At 57.0% G+C, this 20912-nt stretch overlaps 5 protein-coding genes across 7 annotated transcripts; 1 reads left to right on the forward strand and 4 right to left on the reverse strand.

The window, feature by feature from the left end:
• Positions 1–1984: 1984 nt before the first annotated feature.
• On the reverse strand, positions 1985–7756 carry Slc34a3 (solute carrier family 34 member 3). Its single transcript, XM_051166744.1, has 13 exons — positions 7660–7756; positions 6821–6948; positions 6485–6574; positions 5913–6041; positions 5474–5617; positions 5285–5396; positions 4999–5194; positions 4763–4843; positions 4545–4626; positions 4269–4436; positions 3882–3998; positions 3680–3804; positions 1985–2616 (listed from the first exon to the last, which is right to left on the reverse strand). Exons 1-13 carry the CDS (start codon positions 7740–7742, stop codon positions 2152–2154), a joined length of 1920 nt encoding a protein of 639 aa, XP_051022701.1. The 5' UTR covers positions 7743–7756; the 3' UTR covers positions 1985–2151.
• Positions 7757–9420: 1664 nt separating this feature from the next.
• Rnf224 (ring finger protein 224) lies at positions 9421–9952 on the reverse strand. Its single transcript, XM_051166935.1, has one exon. The coding sequence runs from the start codon at positions 9895–9897 to the stop codon at positions 9427–9429; it is 471 nt and encodes a 156-aa protein (XP_051022892.1). The 5' UTR covers positions 9898–9952; the 3' UTR covers positions 9421–9426.
• A 2092-nt stretch (positions 9953–12044) lies between these two features.
• Cysrt1 (cysteine rich tail 1) lies at positions 12045–14848 on the reverse strand. Of its 2 annotated transcripts, none has more exons than XM_051166333.1 (2): positions 14776–14848; positions 12045–12738 (listed from the first exon to the last, which is right to left on the reverse strand). In XM_051166333.1, exon 2 carries the CDS (start codon positions 12728–12730, stop codon positions 12296–12298), a length of 435 nt encoding a protein of 144 aa, XP_051022290.1. In that variant the 5' UTR covers positions 12731–12738; positions 14776–14848; the 3' UTR covers positions 12045–12295. The 2 variants fall into 2 exon arrangements, with proteins under 2 accessions (XP_051022290.1, XP_051022289.1); XM_051166332.1 differs by lacking the exon at positions 14776–14848 and adding an exon at positions 13052–13219.
• Positions 14849–15967: 1119 nt separating this feature from the next.
• Rnf208 (ring finger protein 208) lies at positions 15968–18067 on the forward strand. Of its 2 annotated transcripts, XM_051166679.1 has the most exons (3): positions 16156–16250; positions 16367–16596; positions 16885–18067. In XM_051166679.1, exon 3 carries the CDS (start codon positions 16893–16895, stop codon positions 17688–17690), a length of 798 nt encoding a protein of 265 aa, XP_051022636.1. In that variant the 5' UTR covers positions 16156–16250; positions 16367–16596; positions 16885–16892; the 3' UTR covers positions 17691–18067. The 2 variants fall into 2 exon arrangements, with proteins under 2 accessions (XP_051022634.1, XP_051022636.1); XM_051166677.1 differs by lacking the exon at positions 16156–16250 and adding an exon at positions 15968–16091 and having other exon boundaries at positions 16367–18066.
• Positions 18068–19091: 1024 nt separating this feature from the next.
• Positions 19092–20771, reverse strand: LOC127207014 (uncharacterized). Its single transcript, XM_051166305.1, has 2 exons — positions 20733–20771; positions 19092–20214 (listed from the first exon to the last, which is right to left on the reverse strand). Exons 1-2 carry the CDS (start codon positions 20769–20771, stop codon positions 19183–19185), a joined length of 1071 nt encoding a protein of 356 aa, XP_051022262.1. The 3' UTR covers positions 19092–19182.
• Between the last annotated feature and the right edge of the window lie 141 nt (positions 20772–20912).

A 20912-nucleotide genomic window follows, 5' to 3' on the forward strand; every position in this document is an offset into this window, starting at 1 on the left:
CCCGGAAGGAGAGGTGCCAAGGTGCTTCCTCAGCAGACTAGGCCTCACTTCCAGGGAAGCAGTGTGGCTCGGCCCCTCCTCCGGAACATCAGAGAACACCATGAGGCTCTGAAGAGCACCCTGCAATCAGTTGTAAGAGTGGGTGAACTGAGGCTACGCTGCACAGACCTTGCTCTGTCCTTGCTGGAGCTCTTCTCCCCAAGTCCTCCGCTCAGCCAGTCAGTTCTCCTGGTGGACAGAGTAAATCCTGGGCCTAGGAAGTCTTGGGGCTGAGGGTAGGGAAAGGCACAGGACCTGGGTGACACTAGAGGTAAAGACCGCCTGGGATGTCCTAAAATGACAGAAAGGACCATGGGCACACCCACTGTGTGTGAGGATCAAAGGAAATTTATAAATATAAAGGGAGCTGGCTGTGGCTCAGGGTTAAAGAGTTCCTGTTGTGGGCTGGGCGTGCGTACCTGCCTTTAATCCCAGCACTCAGGAGGCTGAGGCAGAAGGATCACTGTGAGTTTGAGGCCAGCCTGGTCTACAAAGTGAGTCCAGGACAGCCAAGGCTATACAGAAAAACCCTGTCTTGAAAAACCAGGAAAAAAAAAAAAAAAAAAAAAAAAAAAGGTCTTGTTGTAGGCTTAAGAGATGGCTCAGAGGTTAAGAGCACTGTTTGTTCTTCCGGAGGCTTAAGTTCAATTCCCAGCAACCACTTGGTGGCTCTCAACCATCTGTACTGGGATCTGATGCCCTCTTTTGGCCTGTAGGTGTGCACATGTACACAGAGCACTCACATAAAATAAATACACCTTTAAATAAAAAGAGTTCTTGTTGCTCCTGCAGAGGGCTCAAGTTTGGGTCTCAGTACCTACATGGTGATCTGACGCCTTCTGACCTCCGATGGCACCAGGCACAGGAGGTGCATGTACAAAACACGCAGCCGAAAAGGACCCCACTCAAGCTGGGCAGTGGTGGCGCACGCCTTTAATCCCAGCACTCAGGAGGCAGAGGTAGGCGGATCTCTGAGTTCCAGGCCAGCCGGGGCTACACAGAGAAACCCTGTCTCAAATATCAAAACAAAAAGAACCCCACTCAATTAAACGAACAAGCCGGGTGTGGTGGCACACCTTGGTCTGATCGCTATAACCTAGTTTCTGAGTTTTAGGTTGTTTTCTTTGGTGGTGTGGAAGGGGTGGTATTCAGGTTGAGAGCAGCCTTAAACTGTAGGAGGTGTGGCTGGGTGCCGTGGCGGCGCTGTAATCCCAGGCAGAGGCAGGTTGATCTTTGTAAATTCAAGGCCAGCCTGGTCTACAAAGTGAGTGTGGAACAGCTGGGGCTACACAGAGAAACCCTGCCTCGAAAAACCAAAACAAAACCAACTATAGGAGGTGTCTCCAGGAGAGGTCTGTGCCTCTTCTCTGGTGTCCGGTTACCTGTTGGCTGTGGGACAAACCTGTTTGAAAACCAGAAATGTCCCGCAGGAGGAGAGGAGGAAGGGCGAGAGCCCCAACCAGGGCCCCATGCTCTTCCCAGGTCTGTCCTTAAACACCCAGGTGAAGAAAATGGTGTTTAGGCCTCGTATCCTTTCACCTAGTTGGGCAAGTCTTAGCAGGCTTTCTGGACAAGTCTGGGCACCAAGGTGGCGGAGGATGGGGGGAAGGGTGCCCCCTGGCGGCTGGGGAGAGCGTGCTTGACAGAGCTTGCCGGCAGGACGAAAACTCAGCCTCTTGTACAAGTCATATTCTCTATTGCAGCTCACTCCCACCCATCGTTGGGGGGGGGGGGGCGGCGTCTCTCTGCCCTGCCCAACCAGTCTTCCCAGGCTGCGCTCGCCCTGAAGGCCTCCGGTAAACCGGCTGTTACCAGCCACCGCAGAAATAAACAAGCCGTGGCCACGGGGTGGGTGGGGGTGAGTATAAGACCCTAATCCCCGAGACTCCCGCTAGGGGCAGCATAGCGCCACTTGTTCTTGTCCACTCAGACAACCCAGTTTGAGAGAGAAAGTCAACACTCCTCAGTAATAGCCTCGTTTATTTTCAAAGAAGATGATGCAGGAGACTAAGAGGTCCACGTGGAGCCCTGGGAAGACCGGCAGGCAGTCTCGCCAGGCTCCACTGCCCTGAAGCTAATGGAGCTGGGTTGATGGACTATGGCTCCTACTTTTCACAACTGCTGGGAAGCTAGGACCTGTGGGTTCTCATAGCAGTGAGCCACTTTGTTGGTCTCATGGGAGTTGCTGCAGGCCCTGCAGGGGCAGCAGCCAGTCACCAGCCGGTCCCAGGGCTCCAGAGAACGGAGCCAGAGTGGCAGCCAGGCCCAGGCCTGAAGACAGCGTGGCAGCCAAGATGGCCGGTGCCTTTGCAGGACGTTAACCAGAATGACAAGGAGCACCAGTCCCACCAGAGGACCCCCCACTGCGACCAGCACCAAGCCCCCTGCCAGGGAGAGTCCGAAGGCTGCCAGGGGCAGCAGCAGGAAGGTGAAGAGCAGGTAGACGATGGCCACCCAGCGGTACTGGGCGGTCAGCTCCCCAAAGCGCTTGGCCAGTGGAATGGGCAGTCTCAGGACAGGCACCATGTACCACAGCAGGATGCCAGCCAGGTTGAAAAAGAAGTGGATGAGCGCAACCTGGTGGGCCGGAAGGGCAGGAAGGGGTGAGGAGCTTGGATCAGATGACACGGGCCGCCCGGGCTCCTCAGAAACCAGGCCTTTCCCTACTTTGTTCAATTCGAAAGCTTGTCTGCTGTGGCCTGTGGATTGGTTCACACAGACCACGTAGGACAGCACGTGCCCCTCCCCCACATTCTAGGAGATAAGGGCCTACGCCCCACCTGTGTGGGGAGCACATGCCTGCTGGTGTCAGAGACTACGGGAGGTGGGCAGGGAACACTACACATGGCCTTAAGTGAAGGAGCATCATCCAGAGGGCCAGGAGAGGGCGGTACAGGGTCAGGAGGGTCTAAGTGACACAGACGGTACAGAGGCAAAGTGGCAGAGGCAGGCGGGATGCAGGGGGAGCTAGACTCATTTCCTTCCTAGGAGCAGCAGACAGTGCAACCCAAGATTTCATACCCTGATCCCATCCTGGGCAGAGGGTAGCTAGGGTCAGGGCAGTGGACCAAAGACTAAGGTGATTTGGAGAGTCAGAGCTCAAATAGGGCTAAGAGTGAGGCACAGAGCTGGGCTGTTTGGGGTTAGAGGGAGACCATTTAGAGGCAGAATCAGGTCTCAGCTCGGGTGGCCTGACTAAGCTGACACAGTTGGGCAGCCCCAGGATGGAGTCTGGGAAGACAAGACACTCTTTAGTTAGTGATCTTGGTACGTGGAAGAACAGGAATTTGGGAACAGTCACGCTGGAAGTGTGGACCAGAGAACCATCCCTGGATGCCCAAGGGGTCTCAGTGAAGAGTCCAGGATGGAGGGGCCAGAGGGGCAGTGGTCCTTGGGGGCAATCTGGAGATGCTGCCAATGATAGAAGGATAACGGGCACAAGATGACCACAGGTCATTCTGGGAAAGCAGTCCTGGAAAGGACTAACTGAGCCGAGGGCTGTGAGATGGCTGCACTGTCTCCTTGGGTCTGTGAGGTGGTGCTGCGGGCTTGCCGGTGGAGTCTAGGGAGGCCAAGGGCCGCTGGGGATGTCACCAGCCTGGGCTGTGCTGGCAGCAGGGGCATGGTTGAGGGGAGGTACCTGGACAGCGATGAGCAACCTGTCTACAGGGCTGGCCAGAGCAGCCAGCAGGGCTGTGGTGGTGGTGCCAATGTTGGAACCCACGAAGAGGGGGTAGGCCCGCTCCAGGTTGATCACCCCAACCCCTGAAGGAAAGAAAGGTCACCAGGAGGCCAAAGCCCAGCTATCCCGACCCCAAGCCCTCCTGCCGACTTCAGCTTACCCATGAGGGGCACGATGGCTGCTGTGAACACACTACTGCTCTGAAGCAAGAAAGTTAGGCCTGCACCAACGAGGATGGCCAAATAGCCACTGAGCCAGCCAAAGGGGAAAGGAAAATCTGCAAGTATGTATGGTGGGGGTGTTGAGTCATTCTTTTATTTTTATTTTATTTTTTTTTTTTGAGCCAAGGTTTCTCTGTGTAGCCTTGGCTGTCCTGGACTCACTGTGTAGACCAGGCTGGCCTTGAAGTCACAGAGATCCACCTGCCTCTGCCTCCCTAGTGCTGGGATGAAAGGCATGCGCCACCAAGCCCGGCCTGTTGAATGATTCTTAAATCCAGGCCTTGTCCTCTAGCCCAGGCCCAAGCCCAGGCCCTCCTCACACCTACCTGCGTTGATGGTGGTTCTCACAGCCTGTGCAACACGGCCCTGCAGCACAGAGTTGAGTAGCTTCACCAGGAGGACCAGGCAGGCACAGAGCACCAGCAGAGAGCCAGCCAGCAGCATGAAGCCCACAGCCAGGTCTGTGAGTTCTGAGCCCACAAACAGGTGGTGGCCTGCGACAGGGCAGGGCAGGGCAGGGCAGGGCAGGGTGGTGAGGAGGAGGAGGAGAGGAAGAGGAGGAAGAAGTCAGGGCACCTAGCAGGATGGGTGGAGGTACTCACAGGGTAGCTTGCTCTCCTCTGGAGATGCTGTGCTGTTCCTCTCTGTGCAGGAGTTGGAGGTGCCGCAATCCTCTCCGCTCCCCTGGGGTCGAGGGATAGGGAGGACTCAGGCCAGGCTCACAGCAGGCCAAACAGAGGTCAGAAGGCTCAAGATCAAGTGGCTGGGATGATTCAGCAGGTCAGAGGTCAAAGGAGAGATAGAGTCAGAGGCACCTCACCGGCTCCCCCCTGGTGCCGCACCATTGCTTAATCAGGCTGCTGTTAGTGGCGTTGTTGCTGGCAATCAGGCTGCTATCCAGCTGGCAGACAGAAGAGATGTGAGTATGTGTCTGGCACCCCTATACCCCAGCCTGTGACCAACCTAGACCCTCTTCTGTCCCATTCCAGGACAGGGCTTCTGCCGCCTCCTCATTAGCCCAGCGCAGGTACCTTCCTACAGCACAACTGTCCTCACCTGGATGATAAGGTGTGTGAAAGGCTGCGTCAGTGCCTTGAGGATGTCAGGGGCCTGCCCCCCTGGCTGCAGGCTAGCAGTACCCAGGGCCAGCTCACTCAGCCTCTCTAATGCTGCTGTGGCACTCTCCAGCGGCAGCAATACCAACACTGTCAGCCAGTTGAAGATGCCATGAACAGCCGAGCCGCTGAAGGCCCTGCAGTCATCACACGGGCCAGGCTGTCTGTCTGAGGAGCCTCCACTGAGGTCAACGCAGACCCAGCCTGGCCCTTCAGCTCTCACTCACCTCCGGAACTCATTCCGGTCCCCTGACTGTGCCATGGAGACCAGGGTGCTGGTAATGGAAGTGCCCACGTTGACACCCATGATGATAGGCACGGATCCCTGGACGGTCAGCACTGTAGGGGTGCCATTGTCAGCACTGCCTGTTCACCAAGCCACCCACCTCTACCCTGGGACCCAGAGGTGCACTCACACTTAGAGGCCACCATGCTGACCACAATAGAGGATGATGTACTGGAGCTCTGTACAAGAACTGTGACCAGGACGCCAATGACCAAGCCAGCCACAGGGTTGGACAGCACCACATTGTCCTTGAAAATGTCTCCAGCCATTTTGCCTATACACACACACACACACACACACACACACACACAAACATACACACACGGGAGTGGGGAGGGGAGATATGCAATGAGGCTGTAAGAAACGTTGACTTCCATAGCCGGGCGTGGTGGCGCACGCCTTTAATCCCAGCACTTGGGAGGCAGAGGCAGGCGGATCGCTGTGAGTTCGAGGCCAGCCTGGTCTACAAAGTGAGTCCAGGATGGCCAAGGCTACACAGAGAAACCCTGTCTCGAAAAAACAAAAAAAACATGTTGACTTCCCACCCCAGCCTCCCACCTGTCACTCACTGCCTAGTAGCTGGAAGGCCGAGCTGAGGATGTCCAGGGAACAGATGAAAAAGTAGAGGCTTCCCAGGAGTCCACACGCCTTGAGGAAGCCGATGACCACCCGGTGGAGCCTGTTGGCCATGCTGACCTCTAGGGACACCGGATAGGACTATTTTTAACCAGCTAGCCACTGCCCAGCAGCAGCACCCTGCCTCCACTTTGCTCCCTGAGAACAGGGACCATATTTCCTGTTGCCTTGCAGGGAGAGCACAGATCTCCCTTCTGTCCCATTGGGCAGGATCCCATGTGTCCCCTTGTGTTTGCTTCCCGGGGCATAGTCTGTGTCCCCTGCTCTGTCCTCCCTTGCTCCTTTGCCATATGACTAAGCCCGTGACCTTGAAGCGGGGAGTCCCAGAATTGGAGCCATCAGCAGGGAGTGAGGAGAGGACAAGAGGCCGGAAGAGGGGTTTTCTCACGCAGAGCAATGTGGGTCTCTAATGAGATGTGTCCTGTTAGGTCCCAGACTACTCTGCTGGAAAAGGGGAAGCCAGGAGCGGCCTGCCTGCATGCTGTCTCATCACCCTGAGTCCTACCTTTCCGTAGGCCAGTGTTCTTCAGGTGAGAGAAGGCCCAGGGGTCTGTGCCTTCCTCCTCCTCCAAGCCTGGGACAGAACTGGAGATCCCTGCAGGGGTCAAGTCAAGTAGAGCTGTTTGTAGAACTCCCTCCCCCAAGGAGGAGAAGCAAGAGGTGAAAGGAGCTGGGGGCACAAGGGGACGTGGGTGAGGTACAGAAACAGGAAGTGTTTCAGTGAGTCTGGCTCAGGCCAGAGGTGTGAGGAAAGCCCTCCACTCTTCCCGAGGAAAGAGAGAGACACCTTGCTGTGCCCAGAGCAGCTGGCAAGAGGTAGGAGCCCTGGGCCACCTGATACCTGCATTTTTCAGACTCTGGTCCGCCAGGTCAATCGCAGCCAGAGTAGGGTTGGGGGCCTGGCCACCAGCGAGGGAATTCGGCATGGATTTCGAGCAGAGAAAAGATCCAGGCCCAATCCTAGATTTGCTGAGGGCAAGGCAGGTAAGAGCTGGTCGTCCCTCCTACTTCAGCTTCTATCCCACCAAGCAAGGCTAAAGTTAGGCCCCCAACCTGAAACTTCAGCGGCAGCCCCCACCTTGCCAGTCTTGGTAGCTCTCCCTTCCCTCTGACCACAGATGGATGGCTACAGTGACCTCAGGTGGTTGTCAGGCGAGCCCAGGCTAGTTTCGGGGGCCAGGTGAGAAGGGCCACTGGCTCCCCAGCTCCCTCACTGGTCTTAGCTGGAAGAAAGTTTGGCAGCTGACTGAGGGCACAGGGTTCTGGAGTGCTGGCAGGAAGTAGATAAGAGAACCCTGGGATTTCTCCTATGAAGTGTCACTAAGGACACTGCAGATGGTCCCAGCTTAGACTTTGGTATTTGATACCAAACAAGTGACATCTTCACTTGATAAGAGCCCCACCCCCACCCCCAGACTTAGGAGCAGGGCTTGGGAGCCCCCTATCCACATCAGGGCCCTCCTGACAGCTCTGGCCCATGGGCCTCTGGGTCTGGTACTCTTTGAATCTTAACTCTACCCTGGCCCCTTCCCTAGAGCTTGGGCTCAGGCCCAGGGGTCCTTTGTGCCTCCTCCCTCCTGCCTGTCCCTAGGTTCTAAATGGCACCCAAAGCCTGGACCTGGTGGTCACTCAGCTCTGGTCCCAGTGGCCTAGAGCTTGTCTGGTTGTAGGAGCTCCTACCTGCATGCGTGGTGAGGGGGTACCAGCGGGGAGGAGGCACAGCGGGAACAGCTGCAGGTCAAAGATCTGCTGGGTGCGCACATGACCTGCTGTGTGTGGCGCCCCATTAATGTTTACCCAGGAGCTGGGGCCCCCAAAGGGAGACCCTGCCTGGTCCCAAGGCCTTCTTCAGACCCTTGTCATCTTAGGGCTAGGAGTTCTGAGCCCCTAGCCCGACTCTCTTGGGGTGGGACTTCTTCCAGAGATGGGCGACATCTGGCCAGTATAACAGAGCTAGAGACTGCAGCCACCAGTAGGCATCTGATACATTTAATGGACAGTTTCCACCACCCAGGCAGGAGATGCTGTCATTCTGGCTGGGGTGGCTTAGGGACCCCGTGAGAAAGTTGTTCTCCTCCTCCTCTTCCTCCTCCTGTGTTCCTCTGAACTCTGCAAATTTTATCTTGGTCATCCCTGCACCTGATAGAGGTAAGAGGGGGAAGCCCTTTGTACCAGGTGGGTGTGGAAGATGGATTTCCTCAGGTGGCTTGGGGACGTACCCAGGCTCTGAGGTCAGCAGATTCAAATCTGAGTGTACGGGGTGGGGCCAGATCCAGTAGGGCTTTCTGTGGAGGCAAGCAGGGGGTCCAGGACATGGAGTCTCTGTCGGCAAAGAGGATGGAAGTAGGAGGGCAGAGCTCATTGCCTGACTCGGTTCAATATCGATTCCCACTGGAGCCCTGTCCTGTCCCCACGTGCATGTGCAGTGTCCCTTTCTGTGGATCAGGCCCCTTCCAGGCCCTGGGATGGGGACTGGGCCCTCCCCTGCAGGCTTTCTCTGCTCACTGACCAGCCCTGTCCTTGGCTGCTTTGAGGGACTTTGCCCAGGAAAGAAGCTTTCTCACAGTCTATTCAGCAAATTCTCTTTCCTCCCTTCCTACATCCACTGCCCAAGAGGCCCCTCCCAGGGGCTTCCGAATACAGCTCTTTCCTAGAGGGACGGAGGCTTCGGCCTGGAGTTGTCAGCAATTTATGACCTCTAGCACCTCCAGAAAGGTCTGCGTTATGGCCACTGGTGGCAGAAAGAAGCCGAGAGTCTTGATATAGGATACTGCGCTGTAAGACCTCAGGCAAGACCCCCTGTCAGAGCTAGCCCTCTTGTGACACCCTTCTTTAGTGCCTGTGAAAAAGAGGGAGCTTTGGGCTGCAGCAGACCCACCCTTGCTAAATGATAGGATGTAAGGCTCGGGTGATAAAGGAGGCCACTTGCCCTCCTTCCTGGCTCACACTTCTGCTTGTTTACAGAGAGGACAACCTGCTCTGACACCAGCTACTCACGTACAACCATAGCCTGGCCCTGTCCAGGCCCCTGCACCCCCGCCCGCCCCCACACACAGACTCTTCGGAGGGAGCCATTCTCTGAGCTGAGTCCCGGGTTTGCAAGTGACATAGCCAGCCAGCCAGCCAAACAGCCGGATGCTGGCTAGCCAAACAAAACCAGGCTAGTTTGGGGTATGGGAATCTAAACCAGGATAATGGGAGATCACCAGCCTACTGTGGGGTCTTGTGGCACCATGGCCATTGACTCTGACCTTAAGCTATGGCCTGAAATGTTTCTGGTCAGGGTGACAGTACTATCTTGGGTCATGTAAAACGATAAGACGGATACGCGGCTAGCAGGGATGTTCCATCTCCACTGTGTATGATTATTGGCTCCAAGGCAGGCAAACTACTAAGCAGTTTCCTTTGTGTGTGTGTGGAGGGGTAGGGGGTGGGGATAGCCAGAACTTAGACTTCAGGGCTCCCAGGGGGGAACCAGCATAGTCTCCCCCAGCCCCAGCAGCAGCATCCAGGCTGAGGAAAATGGGGCTGGGGGCCCAAGGTCGGGTAGAGTGCAGCCGGCTGCTGAGTGATGGCAGTGCTGACTTTGAGGGGGACAGAGGACCTGGGTTCTGTTCTCAATGGTTCCCGTTCAGCTTTGACTGCCAAGAAGGCAGCCAGGTCCAGGTCCAACATTGTCACCCCTCCGCGGGGCACAGGGGTACTTTGACGGCACTGTGGGCAGGGGATCCAGTGTTGGTCGTGGGCTGGAGTGTCCAGCCGCCGCACGCACGCCTGGCAGAAGGTGTGGCCGCAGTAGAGGCGGCGAGGCAAGTGTGCGGAGAGATCGTAGGCTGAGTAACAGATGATGCAGTCGTTCCGTGGGGCTGTCGGGGCTGCCCCCTCCTCCAAGCCTCGGAGGCCTTCAGGCTGCAGCATCCTAGGGAAAGTACGAGGGAGCCAACAGGGCAACAGCACAAGCTACAGTTCACCTCTGCCCACCTATGTGACAGTTTCGCCCATGCTGGCCTTAGAATGCCTTCCAAGAAGACAGAAGCCAGGACTGTGGGACCGTAGATGTCTGCACATCTGGAGGGAAGATGGTAGCCTCAGGCTATCACAAACTCTGGGCATATCTGTTTCTGTGGCCATTGGCTGGAATGGCACACTATCCCACTGATGAAACCTTTCTATGGCCCCTCCTGCTTGCCCCACTGCCACCCCCCCTAGCCTTCCTGAACCCCAGGCTTCTTACCTGCATCCACTCCACCAGAAAGCTATTCCCAGCTAGAGGATTGTGGGAGGAGGGGTGGGGACCCTGGACACCTCATGGCTCCCTCCTTGGGCTCGCATTACTGGCCACACAGGCAAGACGGCAGGAGGCAGGTGGTGGCTGCATCAAGTGAGAGTGGGCTCCCCTTTCAGCTACAAAGGCCTGCAACTGGATCTGATGCACCACCCACTGGGCAGGAGATAAGGTGAGCCAGCCCCCTGCATAGAACCGGATGCAGACCAGACCACTCCCCCCTCCCCCCCCCCATAACTCTTAGAGACCTGGCTTTGGCTTTGTCCACCCTAGATGTCCCCAGTGTTTCTGTCTGTCCCCCTCCACCCCGTTCTTGTACTCTTCTCCTAGGCTCAAGCCTTCACCCGTCTCATCCGATCCTCCCCACCCCCCACCCCCACTGCAGTATCTTCCTGCTTTGGCCTGAGTGATGGCCACCCTTGGGGAGCCTGCTCCCACCCTGAACTGGCTCCAGAGTAGGGTGCATATTCATGATAATTTGTGGCACTTCTCAGCATCACCTTCCTCCCTACCTAGACTGGGTCTATCTTGTGATGTCACAGGCAGCAGCCAGCCCATTGGCCCTGAAGTGGAACTCAGACACAACCAAAAAAACCCCAAAAGCACTCCCCCAGCCCCATCGGAAGCATCTCCGAGTTGGCTGCCCATCTGACCTTCAGCCTTTGCTATAAATAGTCTGGGGAGACAGTGCAGGGAAGTGAGGTCAGTGTTCCCCGTGATGAGGACTGGAGACAGCACAGAATTAGGAAGATCCAGTTGTGTTGGGATAGGCTAGCAGGGCCCCTAGGACTGCACACTGGGTTGCAGACCAATCCTCCCTTACTCACTTTCACCCACTCTTTTAGCCCTTGGCAGACCAGCTGCCTTTAAGACTTGTCAAACGGGTTCCTGTGCCCGCCTTCACTGGCACAGGGGACAAAGAGCTCAGAAAGGAGAGTCGGGGCAATGACCTATCTGCCCAAACCTGGAGACCCTGACACACCGCACATCTAGCCTGCCCTCTTGTATGACCCGTCTCTGCATCAGAGGAGGGCCAACTTCAGGAGGACTCGTTTGTCTTGTGAGGCCAGCTCTTCCTCCTCCCTCACGTGGTGCCGTGGCTCTGCCCCGCCCCGGAAACACCAGGCTGCCAGAGCTGAACTTGCACACTCCCTCCCTTGGCATCTCATACGTGGCCCCCCTGACAGGCATCTTACGTTGCTTGGACAGACAAAAAGAGGACACTCCCCCTCGGCCCTTCACTGCCTCGACTTCAAGGCTTGAAATCGTTCTGCAGAACTCTACACTGTAAGAATTACAGTTTGTGGGAAACCAGAAGCAAACCTGGCTGAGGCTGAGAGGTGACTCACGTTGGGCAGGGCTGGGTTCTGGGCTCTGCATCCCAAGCTCCAACTCCCTGAAACCTCTAACACCAGCCCCGCCCACCAGTAGTCCTCCAATCTGATCCTCCCCCCAGGGTGTTATCCTGGAGCCCCCCACAGTGGCATGCACTGGCACCCTCCTGCCTCATGACTCCAGGTTAGCCTTGTTTACTATCTCAGCTTTAGCCCTAGGGAGTACAGGGCCCTGGACATACTACCACCTACAAGCCCCTGGGCAGACTGAGACCTACAAAGCGTCTAAATTATGGATGTCACAAGGCAATGGCTTTCCAGTCTCTGGAAGATCCCACAGAGTCTGGGAGCCTGTTGGGCAGACTGTATTTGTCCTGACTGGGACCCTCTCTCAAACGGACGAGCCCTGGTAAAAATAAAAAATAATTTTACAAAAAGGACTCACTGGTACAATGCTCACCCAGCTTTATTGCCAAAGTCTTGCAAGAACTGAAGGGTGTCCCTGTTGCTGCCAGCATGGCTAGCAGCTGGAACCCTATTCCAGAGGGTTCCAGATAAACCTTCCTGGTGGACAGGCTCCCCTGTCCAGGGAAGGAAGTGGCTGATGCCCATGACAGTAGCTGCCCCTGATATCCAGTACCACTTTGGCATTGAGCAGAGGCCTGAGCCCCACAGCCCCGGAGGGTGGATAGTCAGGCTAGGAAACAACACAACAGCAGCTGTGACAACGGCAGAACCGTGGACAGTGGCAGCAGGAGCAGCAAGGGCAGCAGCAGCAGTGGTGGGCGATGTCATCGCCGCGCCCCACAGGCGGCAGGCCAGCATAGGTCAGTCCTGATGGACGTTGCCCACTGCCATAAGGATTGCAGGGTGACTGCCAGGTCTGGGGGCTCTGCTCAGAAGCAGTACCCTTGACGCCCTTGATACCTTTGGGCTCCGGGGCTTCAGTAGTTTGCAAGAGGCCCGCTGGCTCGGGGTTACAGGTTCCTGAAGGCAGAGACTGAATCTCAGAGGAGGAGGAGGATGAAGCCGGAACCTCCTCTAACTGCTGCCCCAGGTCAGAGCGCAGATGAGCCCGAGGGATGCTGATGTGGGCATATGGATTCTTCACAACCATCTCATGGGGGTCCATGGCCCAGGCTGCAGGGGTGAACAGAGACACATATATGGACTCCAGGAAAGAGAAGCTGCCTGAAAGCCTGTAGCCCAAGAAAACATCCATTTAGGAAGAGTCTGCCCTGTGGAGAGCCATATCCCTGAGGCATCTATGTGCAGATGTGGACACATTAGAATGTGTGCAAGGTCTGTGTGTGCGCAGTCGCCACCCTCCACCAAGTATCCAAGAAATGCTCCAGGATGCAGCTGAGAACGGGGACGAAAGGCTAAGAGCCACTGATGAGCTGGTCCAAGGGAGAGCAGGGGCTGTCCAGTCAGTCTCTGGACAATCACTCACCTGCAGCAGGCAGCAGCAGTACGGCTCCCAGTCAACCAGCTCCAGGTCCCAGTGCCTGTGAGGAGAGCTACCAGCAAGTGCCTTTTCCCTCCTAGAGCGGGGTGGGGCCTTGGGGGCGGAGCTCAAAGATGGGGTTCCAAGATCCCAAGAGGCTGGAACGACTAGAGCATACGGCCAGGCAGCGAGTCACCCTTCATTCCCAGATGGGTGAGGCCAAGATTTGGACTCTTAAGGGGCATTTGCCAATCTGGGGTGACTCAATCAGGATGCATCTGAGCATGCCCTACCTCAGTAGGGTCATGGCCCCAGAAAGGAAGTGGAGGCAGGCCTTCAGATTCTGGGGCCTTCAGATGGGCTGGGTTACCCAGCCATTGCTCACATATCTGCAGCCACTGTTCAGAGCTCCTTCTTGCCACCTACCGCCCATACCCAGCAGATACTGGGATGTTTGAATCCGCAGGACCTTTTTTTTTTTTTTTTTTGGTTCGTTTTTCGAGACAGGGTTTCTCTGTGTTGCCTTGGCTGTCCTGGACTCGATTTGTAGACCAGGCTGGCCTCGAACTCACAGCGATCCACCTGCCTCTGCCTCCCAAGTGCTGGGATTAAAGACGTGTGCCACCACCACCCACCTGCTTTTATTATTTTTTAATTTTTTATTTTGGTTTTTCGAGACAGGGTTTCTCTGTGTAGCCCTGGCTGTCATGGATTCCCTTTGTAGACCAGGCTGGCCTCGAACTCACAGAGATCCACTCTGTCTCCTGAGTGCTGGGATTAAAGGCATGCGCCACCACCTGCCTAGCAACTGTCCACTTTTCTAATACCAAAAAAAAAAAAAAAAAGTTTGACACAACTTTACTTATCTTACTGTTAGTGACGTGGGGTTCAGACACAAATGGCATTTTCAGCTCGTTTCTGAAACTGCATTTTCCTGTGTTGGTGAGTTGGAGTGAAAGCGCCCCGAAGTTTTCTGTTGCTAGTATCCATCCTTGGTCCTGGCACCCTTCTCCTTTTGTAGCTTCACCTCTTTGCCCATAGTGGGCACGGGACGGTGAGGATAGGGGTTAGGCAATGGTTGCAAGCTTACTAGCCGACCGATGGGCTCCCCTGGGTCTACACTACAGTGGGACAGGCTCAGACTCCATTCTGGAAAGGAGAGACCAAGTAGGACAGGCCTGCAAGCCAGGGTGACTGAGTAGCCTGAGCTACAACAGTGCTACCAGCTTAGCAAGTAGAAGGAAGTGAGTCTGGGGGAAACATGGTTAAGAGATGGAAAACAGAGCTCATCACATGAGCACCTTTAATCTTGCCCATTGCCCCTATAGACTCCGCCCCTAGCCGCGAGCATGCGTAAAACCGGCCGAGAAGCCCAGTGGAAACTTAATTCCCCAGAAGCCTCCGCGCTCCAGGGTTTCCTAAAGACCCGGCTTGGAAGGATCCTTGGCTGGCGTCGCTCAGTTCAGAACGGCACGGAGGCGGGAGGGGGGGGGAGCGGGACGGGGGGGGCTTTTCTCCCATGGGGCGTGGCTTCATTTCACGGGGCGGGACTCTGGGCAGAGGGTGGGGCCGTAGGTGGCTGAGTGGGTGGGTAAGCTAGCCCTTCCCGGAAGGGTGGGCTCATTCCTTCCTCTGGCCACAGCTACCTGAGTTACCCCAGCATCATGCCATGATCCCCAAAACGCCTCCCCTCTACAGCCCCTCGTATCGTATCTGACCCCTTCTCTCACCTGGTCTTGCTGAAGGAGCCGCGATGTGGGCCCTTGGTTCCACAGAATTGTAAAGTCTGGCCCGGCTTTGGTTCCATTCGTCAAATTGTACAGAAAGGGGCTGGCCTGAAGAAAATGTAGACTGTCCAGGGTCAGGCATAGTACTCGGTGTTGGTCACAGGTATCGCGGCCACAAGAGGGTAGAGGATGGCATTCTGAACATTTAAACATTTAAACATCCTTTGTCTTTTCCTCACGGAGGGCTTCCCTGAGGCAAAGGTGTAGCCCAGGTAGAAGAGGACTAGGTAGGAGGAGGAAGGGGAAAGGAATGGGGCCTCTGCTGGGTGCGGTCAGTTTACTACATAGCTGTGAAACATAGAAGCACGTGCTGACCCAATGATGAGATACAAGAATGGGCTACCCCACCCTTGGCAGGTGAGTGTGCTCAGGGGGCCCTCCACCCTACACATGGAGTGCCAGCCTGTCCAGGTATTTCCAAGTCCCCACCTCTGGTCAGTAAACCCTCCGAGCCTCCTCGTGACTGCCCCAGCTTTCTCTGTCCACTCTTCTGCTATCTGGTTAAACTCTTACCCGTTTTGTTATCACACATCGCTCTCTTAGAGTTGACGAATCCTGGTACAGTGTGGATACGTCAATGAGTTGGAAAACTCCGGGCGTTCACACAGGGGGTGTGTCGGGGTTTGGAGGGAAAGGACCCTGCCCTTTCAGAGCTTGAAAGGTAGCCGAGACACAGGTGGACGGCTAGGACCCCTGCGAGGGCATTGTGAGGCTCAAAATGTGAGAGAGTAAATTGTGAGAGTTTCCCTTACAAAATTCGGCGAAGGGTTTGGCCCCTCGTGGGATCAGCAAAGAGGGGAGGGAATGCTGGCGACACGGGGATTCTGACCCGCCGGTAGCTAGCCCCGAGGTCGACACTAAGAGCAGACGCCAGGCCTGGCGTGGATCGAGGGGCGGCAGGGAGACTGGCCCCGCCCCGTGGACCCCGCGCGGGTCCCCAGACGGGGGGTGGCGCTGCGGGCGCGGGCGGGCGCCGCGCGCACTGCGGTCCCCGCGCCTCCGCCGCAGAACGCGCCACGCTCCGCACGCACCTGCCGCCGCCGTCGCCGCTGTCGCCGCCGCCGTGCCGAGCCTTGCGTCCAGCACCAGCGCTCGCGCCCCTGGGTGCCGCCTGCGCCCGCCATCGCCCCAGGTCGCCGCTGGAGCTACCGGAGCCGCTGGAGCCGGAGAGCCAAGGTGCGAGCGCCGCATCCGGGCCTGCCTTTGAGACAACCTCTGCTGCGGCGGCGGCGCAGCCAGGGAACGCCAGGCTGGGGCAGGTGAGCGGGGATGGGGGGGCGGGGGGGAGGGGCGGGGGTCAGACACATCGCTCCTTCCCTTTCTCATAGGGTCAGTCCTCCGGACAGTGAGTCCGGCCTCGGCGAGTATACTGGGGAGGGGGTTGCATGTTCCGTGGAGACTTGGAGCCCACGGATGAGGTCAGGGTCAGAGGTCGGGCACCCTGTCCTTTGTGCCGGGGTGGGGGCAAGGGCGAGAGTGAGGGGGAAGTGGCCCCCCCCCCCCGTGCTGCCCTCACGCTATCTCTCACCCGCAGCTCGGGCCTGGTGCAGGCCTCTCCATTGCTGTTGCCGCGGAGCCTGCAGCCCAGGTCCTCCGGCAGCCAGGGATCAGGCTAGCTGCCTTCCCTGGGCGCCCTGTCCTGGAGCCATGGGGCCCACCTAGCCCCTGCCTGCCCAGATGTCCCGGCCCAGGGACTGCTGACCTCTGCTACAGGAGGAGGCCCCTCCACGCCCCCTTGCCAGCCTCAGCAGACAGAGACCCTGGGTGAGCCTCTGGGTGAACCTCACAGCCCAAGACAGCCTCCCATACCCCCTTGTCCCCGCCTGCTTCCCCCTCCCCCTCCTCTCCCTCCCCCTCTTCGGACTGAACCAGATAAGCCATTGTGGCCACTAGGAGCGGGGCTGTCCTCCAAGCTGTCACCGGCTGCCCCTTGCAGTCCACGGAGTAACCGGGGTCCTCACCAGGCCTGGCAGGACCAGGATGCAGCCCCCTCTCTTCCCCCACGGCCCCACCCAACACCCCCACCTGTGCCAACGTCCGGTCTGACTGTAGAGAGCCGGATGCCAGCTGACCCTGGGCCCGAGGTGGGCAGCGGATGGCCGGGCCTCCTCATGTCCTGCCTGAAAGGCCCCCATGTCATCCTCAAAATGGAGGCCATGAAGATTGTCCACCCTGAAAAGTTCCCTGAGCTCCAGGCGGCCACCCCCTGCTTCCCACCTGCACCCAGGCCAACTCCCACTCTGGCACCCAAGCGTGCTTGGCCCTCAGACACAGAGATCATTGTCAACCAGGCATGTGGGGGGGACATGCCTACCTTGGAAGGAGCACCCCACACTCCACCCTTGCCAAGGCGGCCCCGCAAGGGCAGTTCTGAGTTGGGCTTCCCCCGGGGGGCACCAGTGGATGAGGTCATTGTAAATCAATATGTGATTCGGCCCGGCCCAACAGCCTCTGCATCTTCATCATCTGGGCCGGTGGTAGCAGGTGAGCCCCTGGAGTGCCCCACCTGTGGGCACACATACAACGTCACCCAGCGGAGGCCCCGAGTGCTGTCTTGCCTGCACTCTGTGTGTGAGCAGTGCCTGCAGATTCTATACGAGTCTTGCCCTAAGTACAAGTTCATCTCCTGTCCCACTTGCCACCGTGAGACTGTGCTCTTCACTGACTATGGCCTGGCTGCGCTGGCTGTCAACACGTCCATCCTGAGCCGCCTGCCACCTGAAGCCCTGACGGCCCCATCCGGTGGCCAGTGGGGGGGTGAATCCGAAGGCAGCTGCTACCAGACCTTCCGGCAGTACTGTGGGGCTGCATGCACTTGCCATGTTCGGAACCCACTGTCTGCCTGTTCCATTATGTAGTATTCACCTGCCCACTGCTGCCTGCCGGCCCTTGCTCGCCGCTTCTTCAGGGAACTGGCCCTGTCCTGTTGCCCGCTGACCCTTTCTTGCCCACCGTGGCTTCTGGCCCTACCCCGTGTGGCATTGTCGCTACAGCCAACTTTGCCATTAAAACTCTTTGCCAAAGTTTGCACTTGTTCATTGACTGAAGGTTACTCCTGTGGGCTGTGCTGGGCCCAGGGCAGGTTCCTAGGGCTGTAGTCCAAACAGGGTCTAACTGGAGCTTCTAGAAGGCGACCCAGCTCCACTCAAGGTTGGCCTACTCTGCTTGTTGAAGGCCAAGCTGGGCCAAGGGTGCTGCTCGGGTCTGGGACTGGCTATGGACATAATGTTAAAGAGGACTGCTAATATGTGGCCCAGCTAGGCAGACAGAACCTTCAACTGTGTGTGGTGGTGCTCACTGGTAGTCCCAGCACTCTGGAAGCTGAGGCAGGAGGATTGTGAGGTGAGCATGGGTTACCCAGTGGGATCCTGCGCCCCCTCCCCAAAGTACCTTTCTTCTGGCCAAGGGTGTGTGGAAATGGCCTTTGGACGGTGTGAGTAGAGGCTCGCAGCTAGCAAAGATGGCAGGGACAAGGACCCAGCAGTCTCTTGTATGGCACTGTTGTGCCTGCAACTGGAACGGGTATCACTGAAGGGTTGTGAGGAGAGCTGCCTGGATGGCAGACACGGGTAATGAAGATGGCTGTGGTAAAGACAGTATCATTAACAGCTGTTTATTGAGAGCCTTTCTTGTACTGGTTACAGCACTCAGTCTGAAACATCCCACTTTTCATTGTGTCACCAACAAACCATGAGGTGGACTTGCATTTGTCTGCATCTCCCAGGCGAGGGCTCCTGGCCCAGTGACATGAACTGCATGGTCAATTAAGGACAGAGCTGAACCTTGGGCCTTTGTAGGGTTCAAGGTCTTGGCCCTTGTAGGACAAAACCCAGCTGTCGCAGGCTCCCCTGTCTGGCGAGGGTATCTTAGGTTGGGTGAGGAGCCTTTGAAAGCAGGGTCTGTGCAGTGCAGGCCTCACTTGCTAGCTCTTGTGGCCTTCAGGGGACCCCAACAACTTCTGTCTGGAACAGGTGAGAGTCCCTGCAGCCCCCGCCTTCTCCTACAATCACTGCCAGATCTCTGTTTACATTTGTGGACACCCTTAGCAGCTGGACACAGGAGCTGGCGGTATGGCCCCGCCTCTGCCTGTGGCCAGTAGAGTGCCTGTCCACGGGGAGCACATGGGCTTCTGTTCACAGTCCCTCCTGCTGGGCCACAGTCTCCTTCAGACGCTGTCCTTGGCTTAGTGTCCTTGACTTTAGCCAGTATCTGGGCCACAGGGGAGTGTAAGCCTTCTGGCTGGCTCAGGCTCTTGGGCAGATCTGGTCTTGGTGTTGGTGATAACAAGTCTTTGCTGATTACCAGAATCGGTGCATGGACTTTAAAGCTTGGCCAACACCACGGGTCTGCTTAGTGGCTGGAGCGGTCCAGGAGCATCAGGAGCACCCCTAGTAACATGAGTGGCATAAAAATGAGTGCCAGCCCCAGCAGTTCAAGTGCCAGCAGGCTCAGCAGGGACAGGCGGCGGGCACAGGGGCCACGTTCCCGCAGTGTCCACAGCCAGATACCTAGGCTGGGGGGGCAAGGCAGGAAGGGGAGACAACTCCGTCCTCCCACGGGCCCTGCCAGGAAGCGCAGCCGGTAGCGGTGCTCTAAGGACCCCCAGGGCCCAGGGCCAGGGCGCAGGGGTGTGGCAGGTGCAGTGGGCACTGGGCGCTGAGGTCCATCAGCTTGAAGCAATTCCTCCTGTAACTGACAGATCTCCCATTCTAGCATGGGCGTCTTCTGACGACACAGCGGACAGCACACACGGCCCGGGTCAGCTCTTGGGGTCATGCCTAACAGCTGGTGCAAGCAGCCCACACACAGGTTGTGGCCACAGTTCAGCAGGGCCAGGTAATGCTCACCGGGCCCGTAAGGCTCAGTGCAGATGGGGCATTCCTCCTCCTCCTCCTCTCTCTGCTCCTCACCTTCTTCCTGCTCCTCCACAGTGGATAGGGCCCAGGCGCGGGTGGGGTCTCTGGCCCCCAGTTCCAGCTCACCACCTGGAGTTCCGGCACCCTGAGAAGCCCTGAGATTATTCTCTTCATCTGCTGGTAGCTGGCACAGTGGGTCCAGGAGCTCAGGGCACAGAGCATCACAGGGTGAACTAGTGGGTGCAGAGCTGTTGTCATTAAGCCTCAGGGTAGAGCCACCAGAACACAAGTCAGGATGGGCAGATTTTGACTCCAGGGTGACAGCGGGGGCTGTCGCTGGTGTGAGATTAGTGTGGCCCTCAGGAGCTAGGCAGAGCTTGGCCTCCACCCACTCACTGGAGTGCTGGCATCCAGATACAGCTTTTAGTTTGCTGGCCCCACTGGAAGTAAACTTCACTTGTGCCCCTGCAGTGTTGGCAGCTCCTGGTTTCTCAGGCCTAAGAGTGGTGTTGGCCAGGTCTGGTCCCTGCTCCAGCAGTTGATGGACAAAACAGGTTCCTCGGCTCCCAGCTGCCCTCTGGACCTGTCTGACTCCTCCAACTGGGTTTCTTTTTCCAGGCTGAGGCCCTGCCCATGGGCGGGCCACCTCATGTCACACACCCCTCCACCTGCTCATTCTTCCAGCTTTTTTTTTTTTTTTTAAGATTTATTTATTATGTATACAGTATGCACCAGATCACATTACAGATGCTTATGAGCCACCATGTGGTTGCTGGGAATTGAACTCAGGACCTCTGGAAGAGCAGACAATGCTCTTAACCTCTGAGCCATCTCTCCAACTCTTTGGGAAGGAAAAAAATTAGTGTGTTCCAGCACTTGGCTGGGACTTCCCACTAGTTCCCCGGGCCCTGTTTGGCCACCAGAGAAGAGCATGAGCTGGCTCGGCTGTGTGACATTCAGGAGGGGACTAGCTTGGCTCAGCTGTTAAAGGACAGAATCAGGACCTATTCTCTAAGTACAAAGAGGACACAGCCAGGCACTTACGTATCTGACATCCAGGGCAGTGCAGTGTGACTCAGGCATAGGTATCTGACAAGCATCTATGTACAAAGGCTGTACTCATGTCCTGAACGGGTCTTTGGCCACCACTAGCAGACGCAGATAACCCATGTCCCACCCACCACCCTCAGATCTAAGAGAAGCAGGAAAGCACAAGGTGGCAGC

This window comes from Acomys russatus, chromosome 24 (assembly GCF_903995435.1).
Source record: "Acomys russatus chromosome 24, mAcoRus1.1, whole genome shotgun sequence".
Taxonomy (NCBI): domain Eukaryota; kingdom Metazoa; phylum Chordata; class Mammalia; order Rodentia; family Muridae; genus Acomys; species Acomys russatus.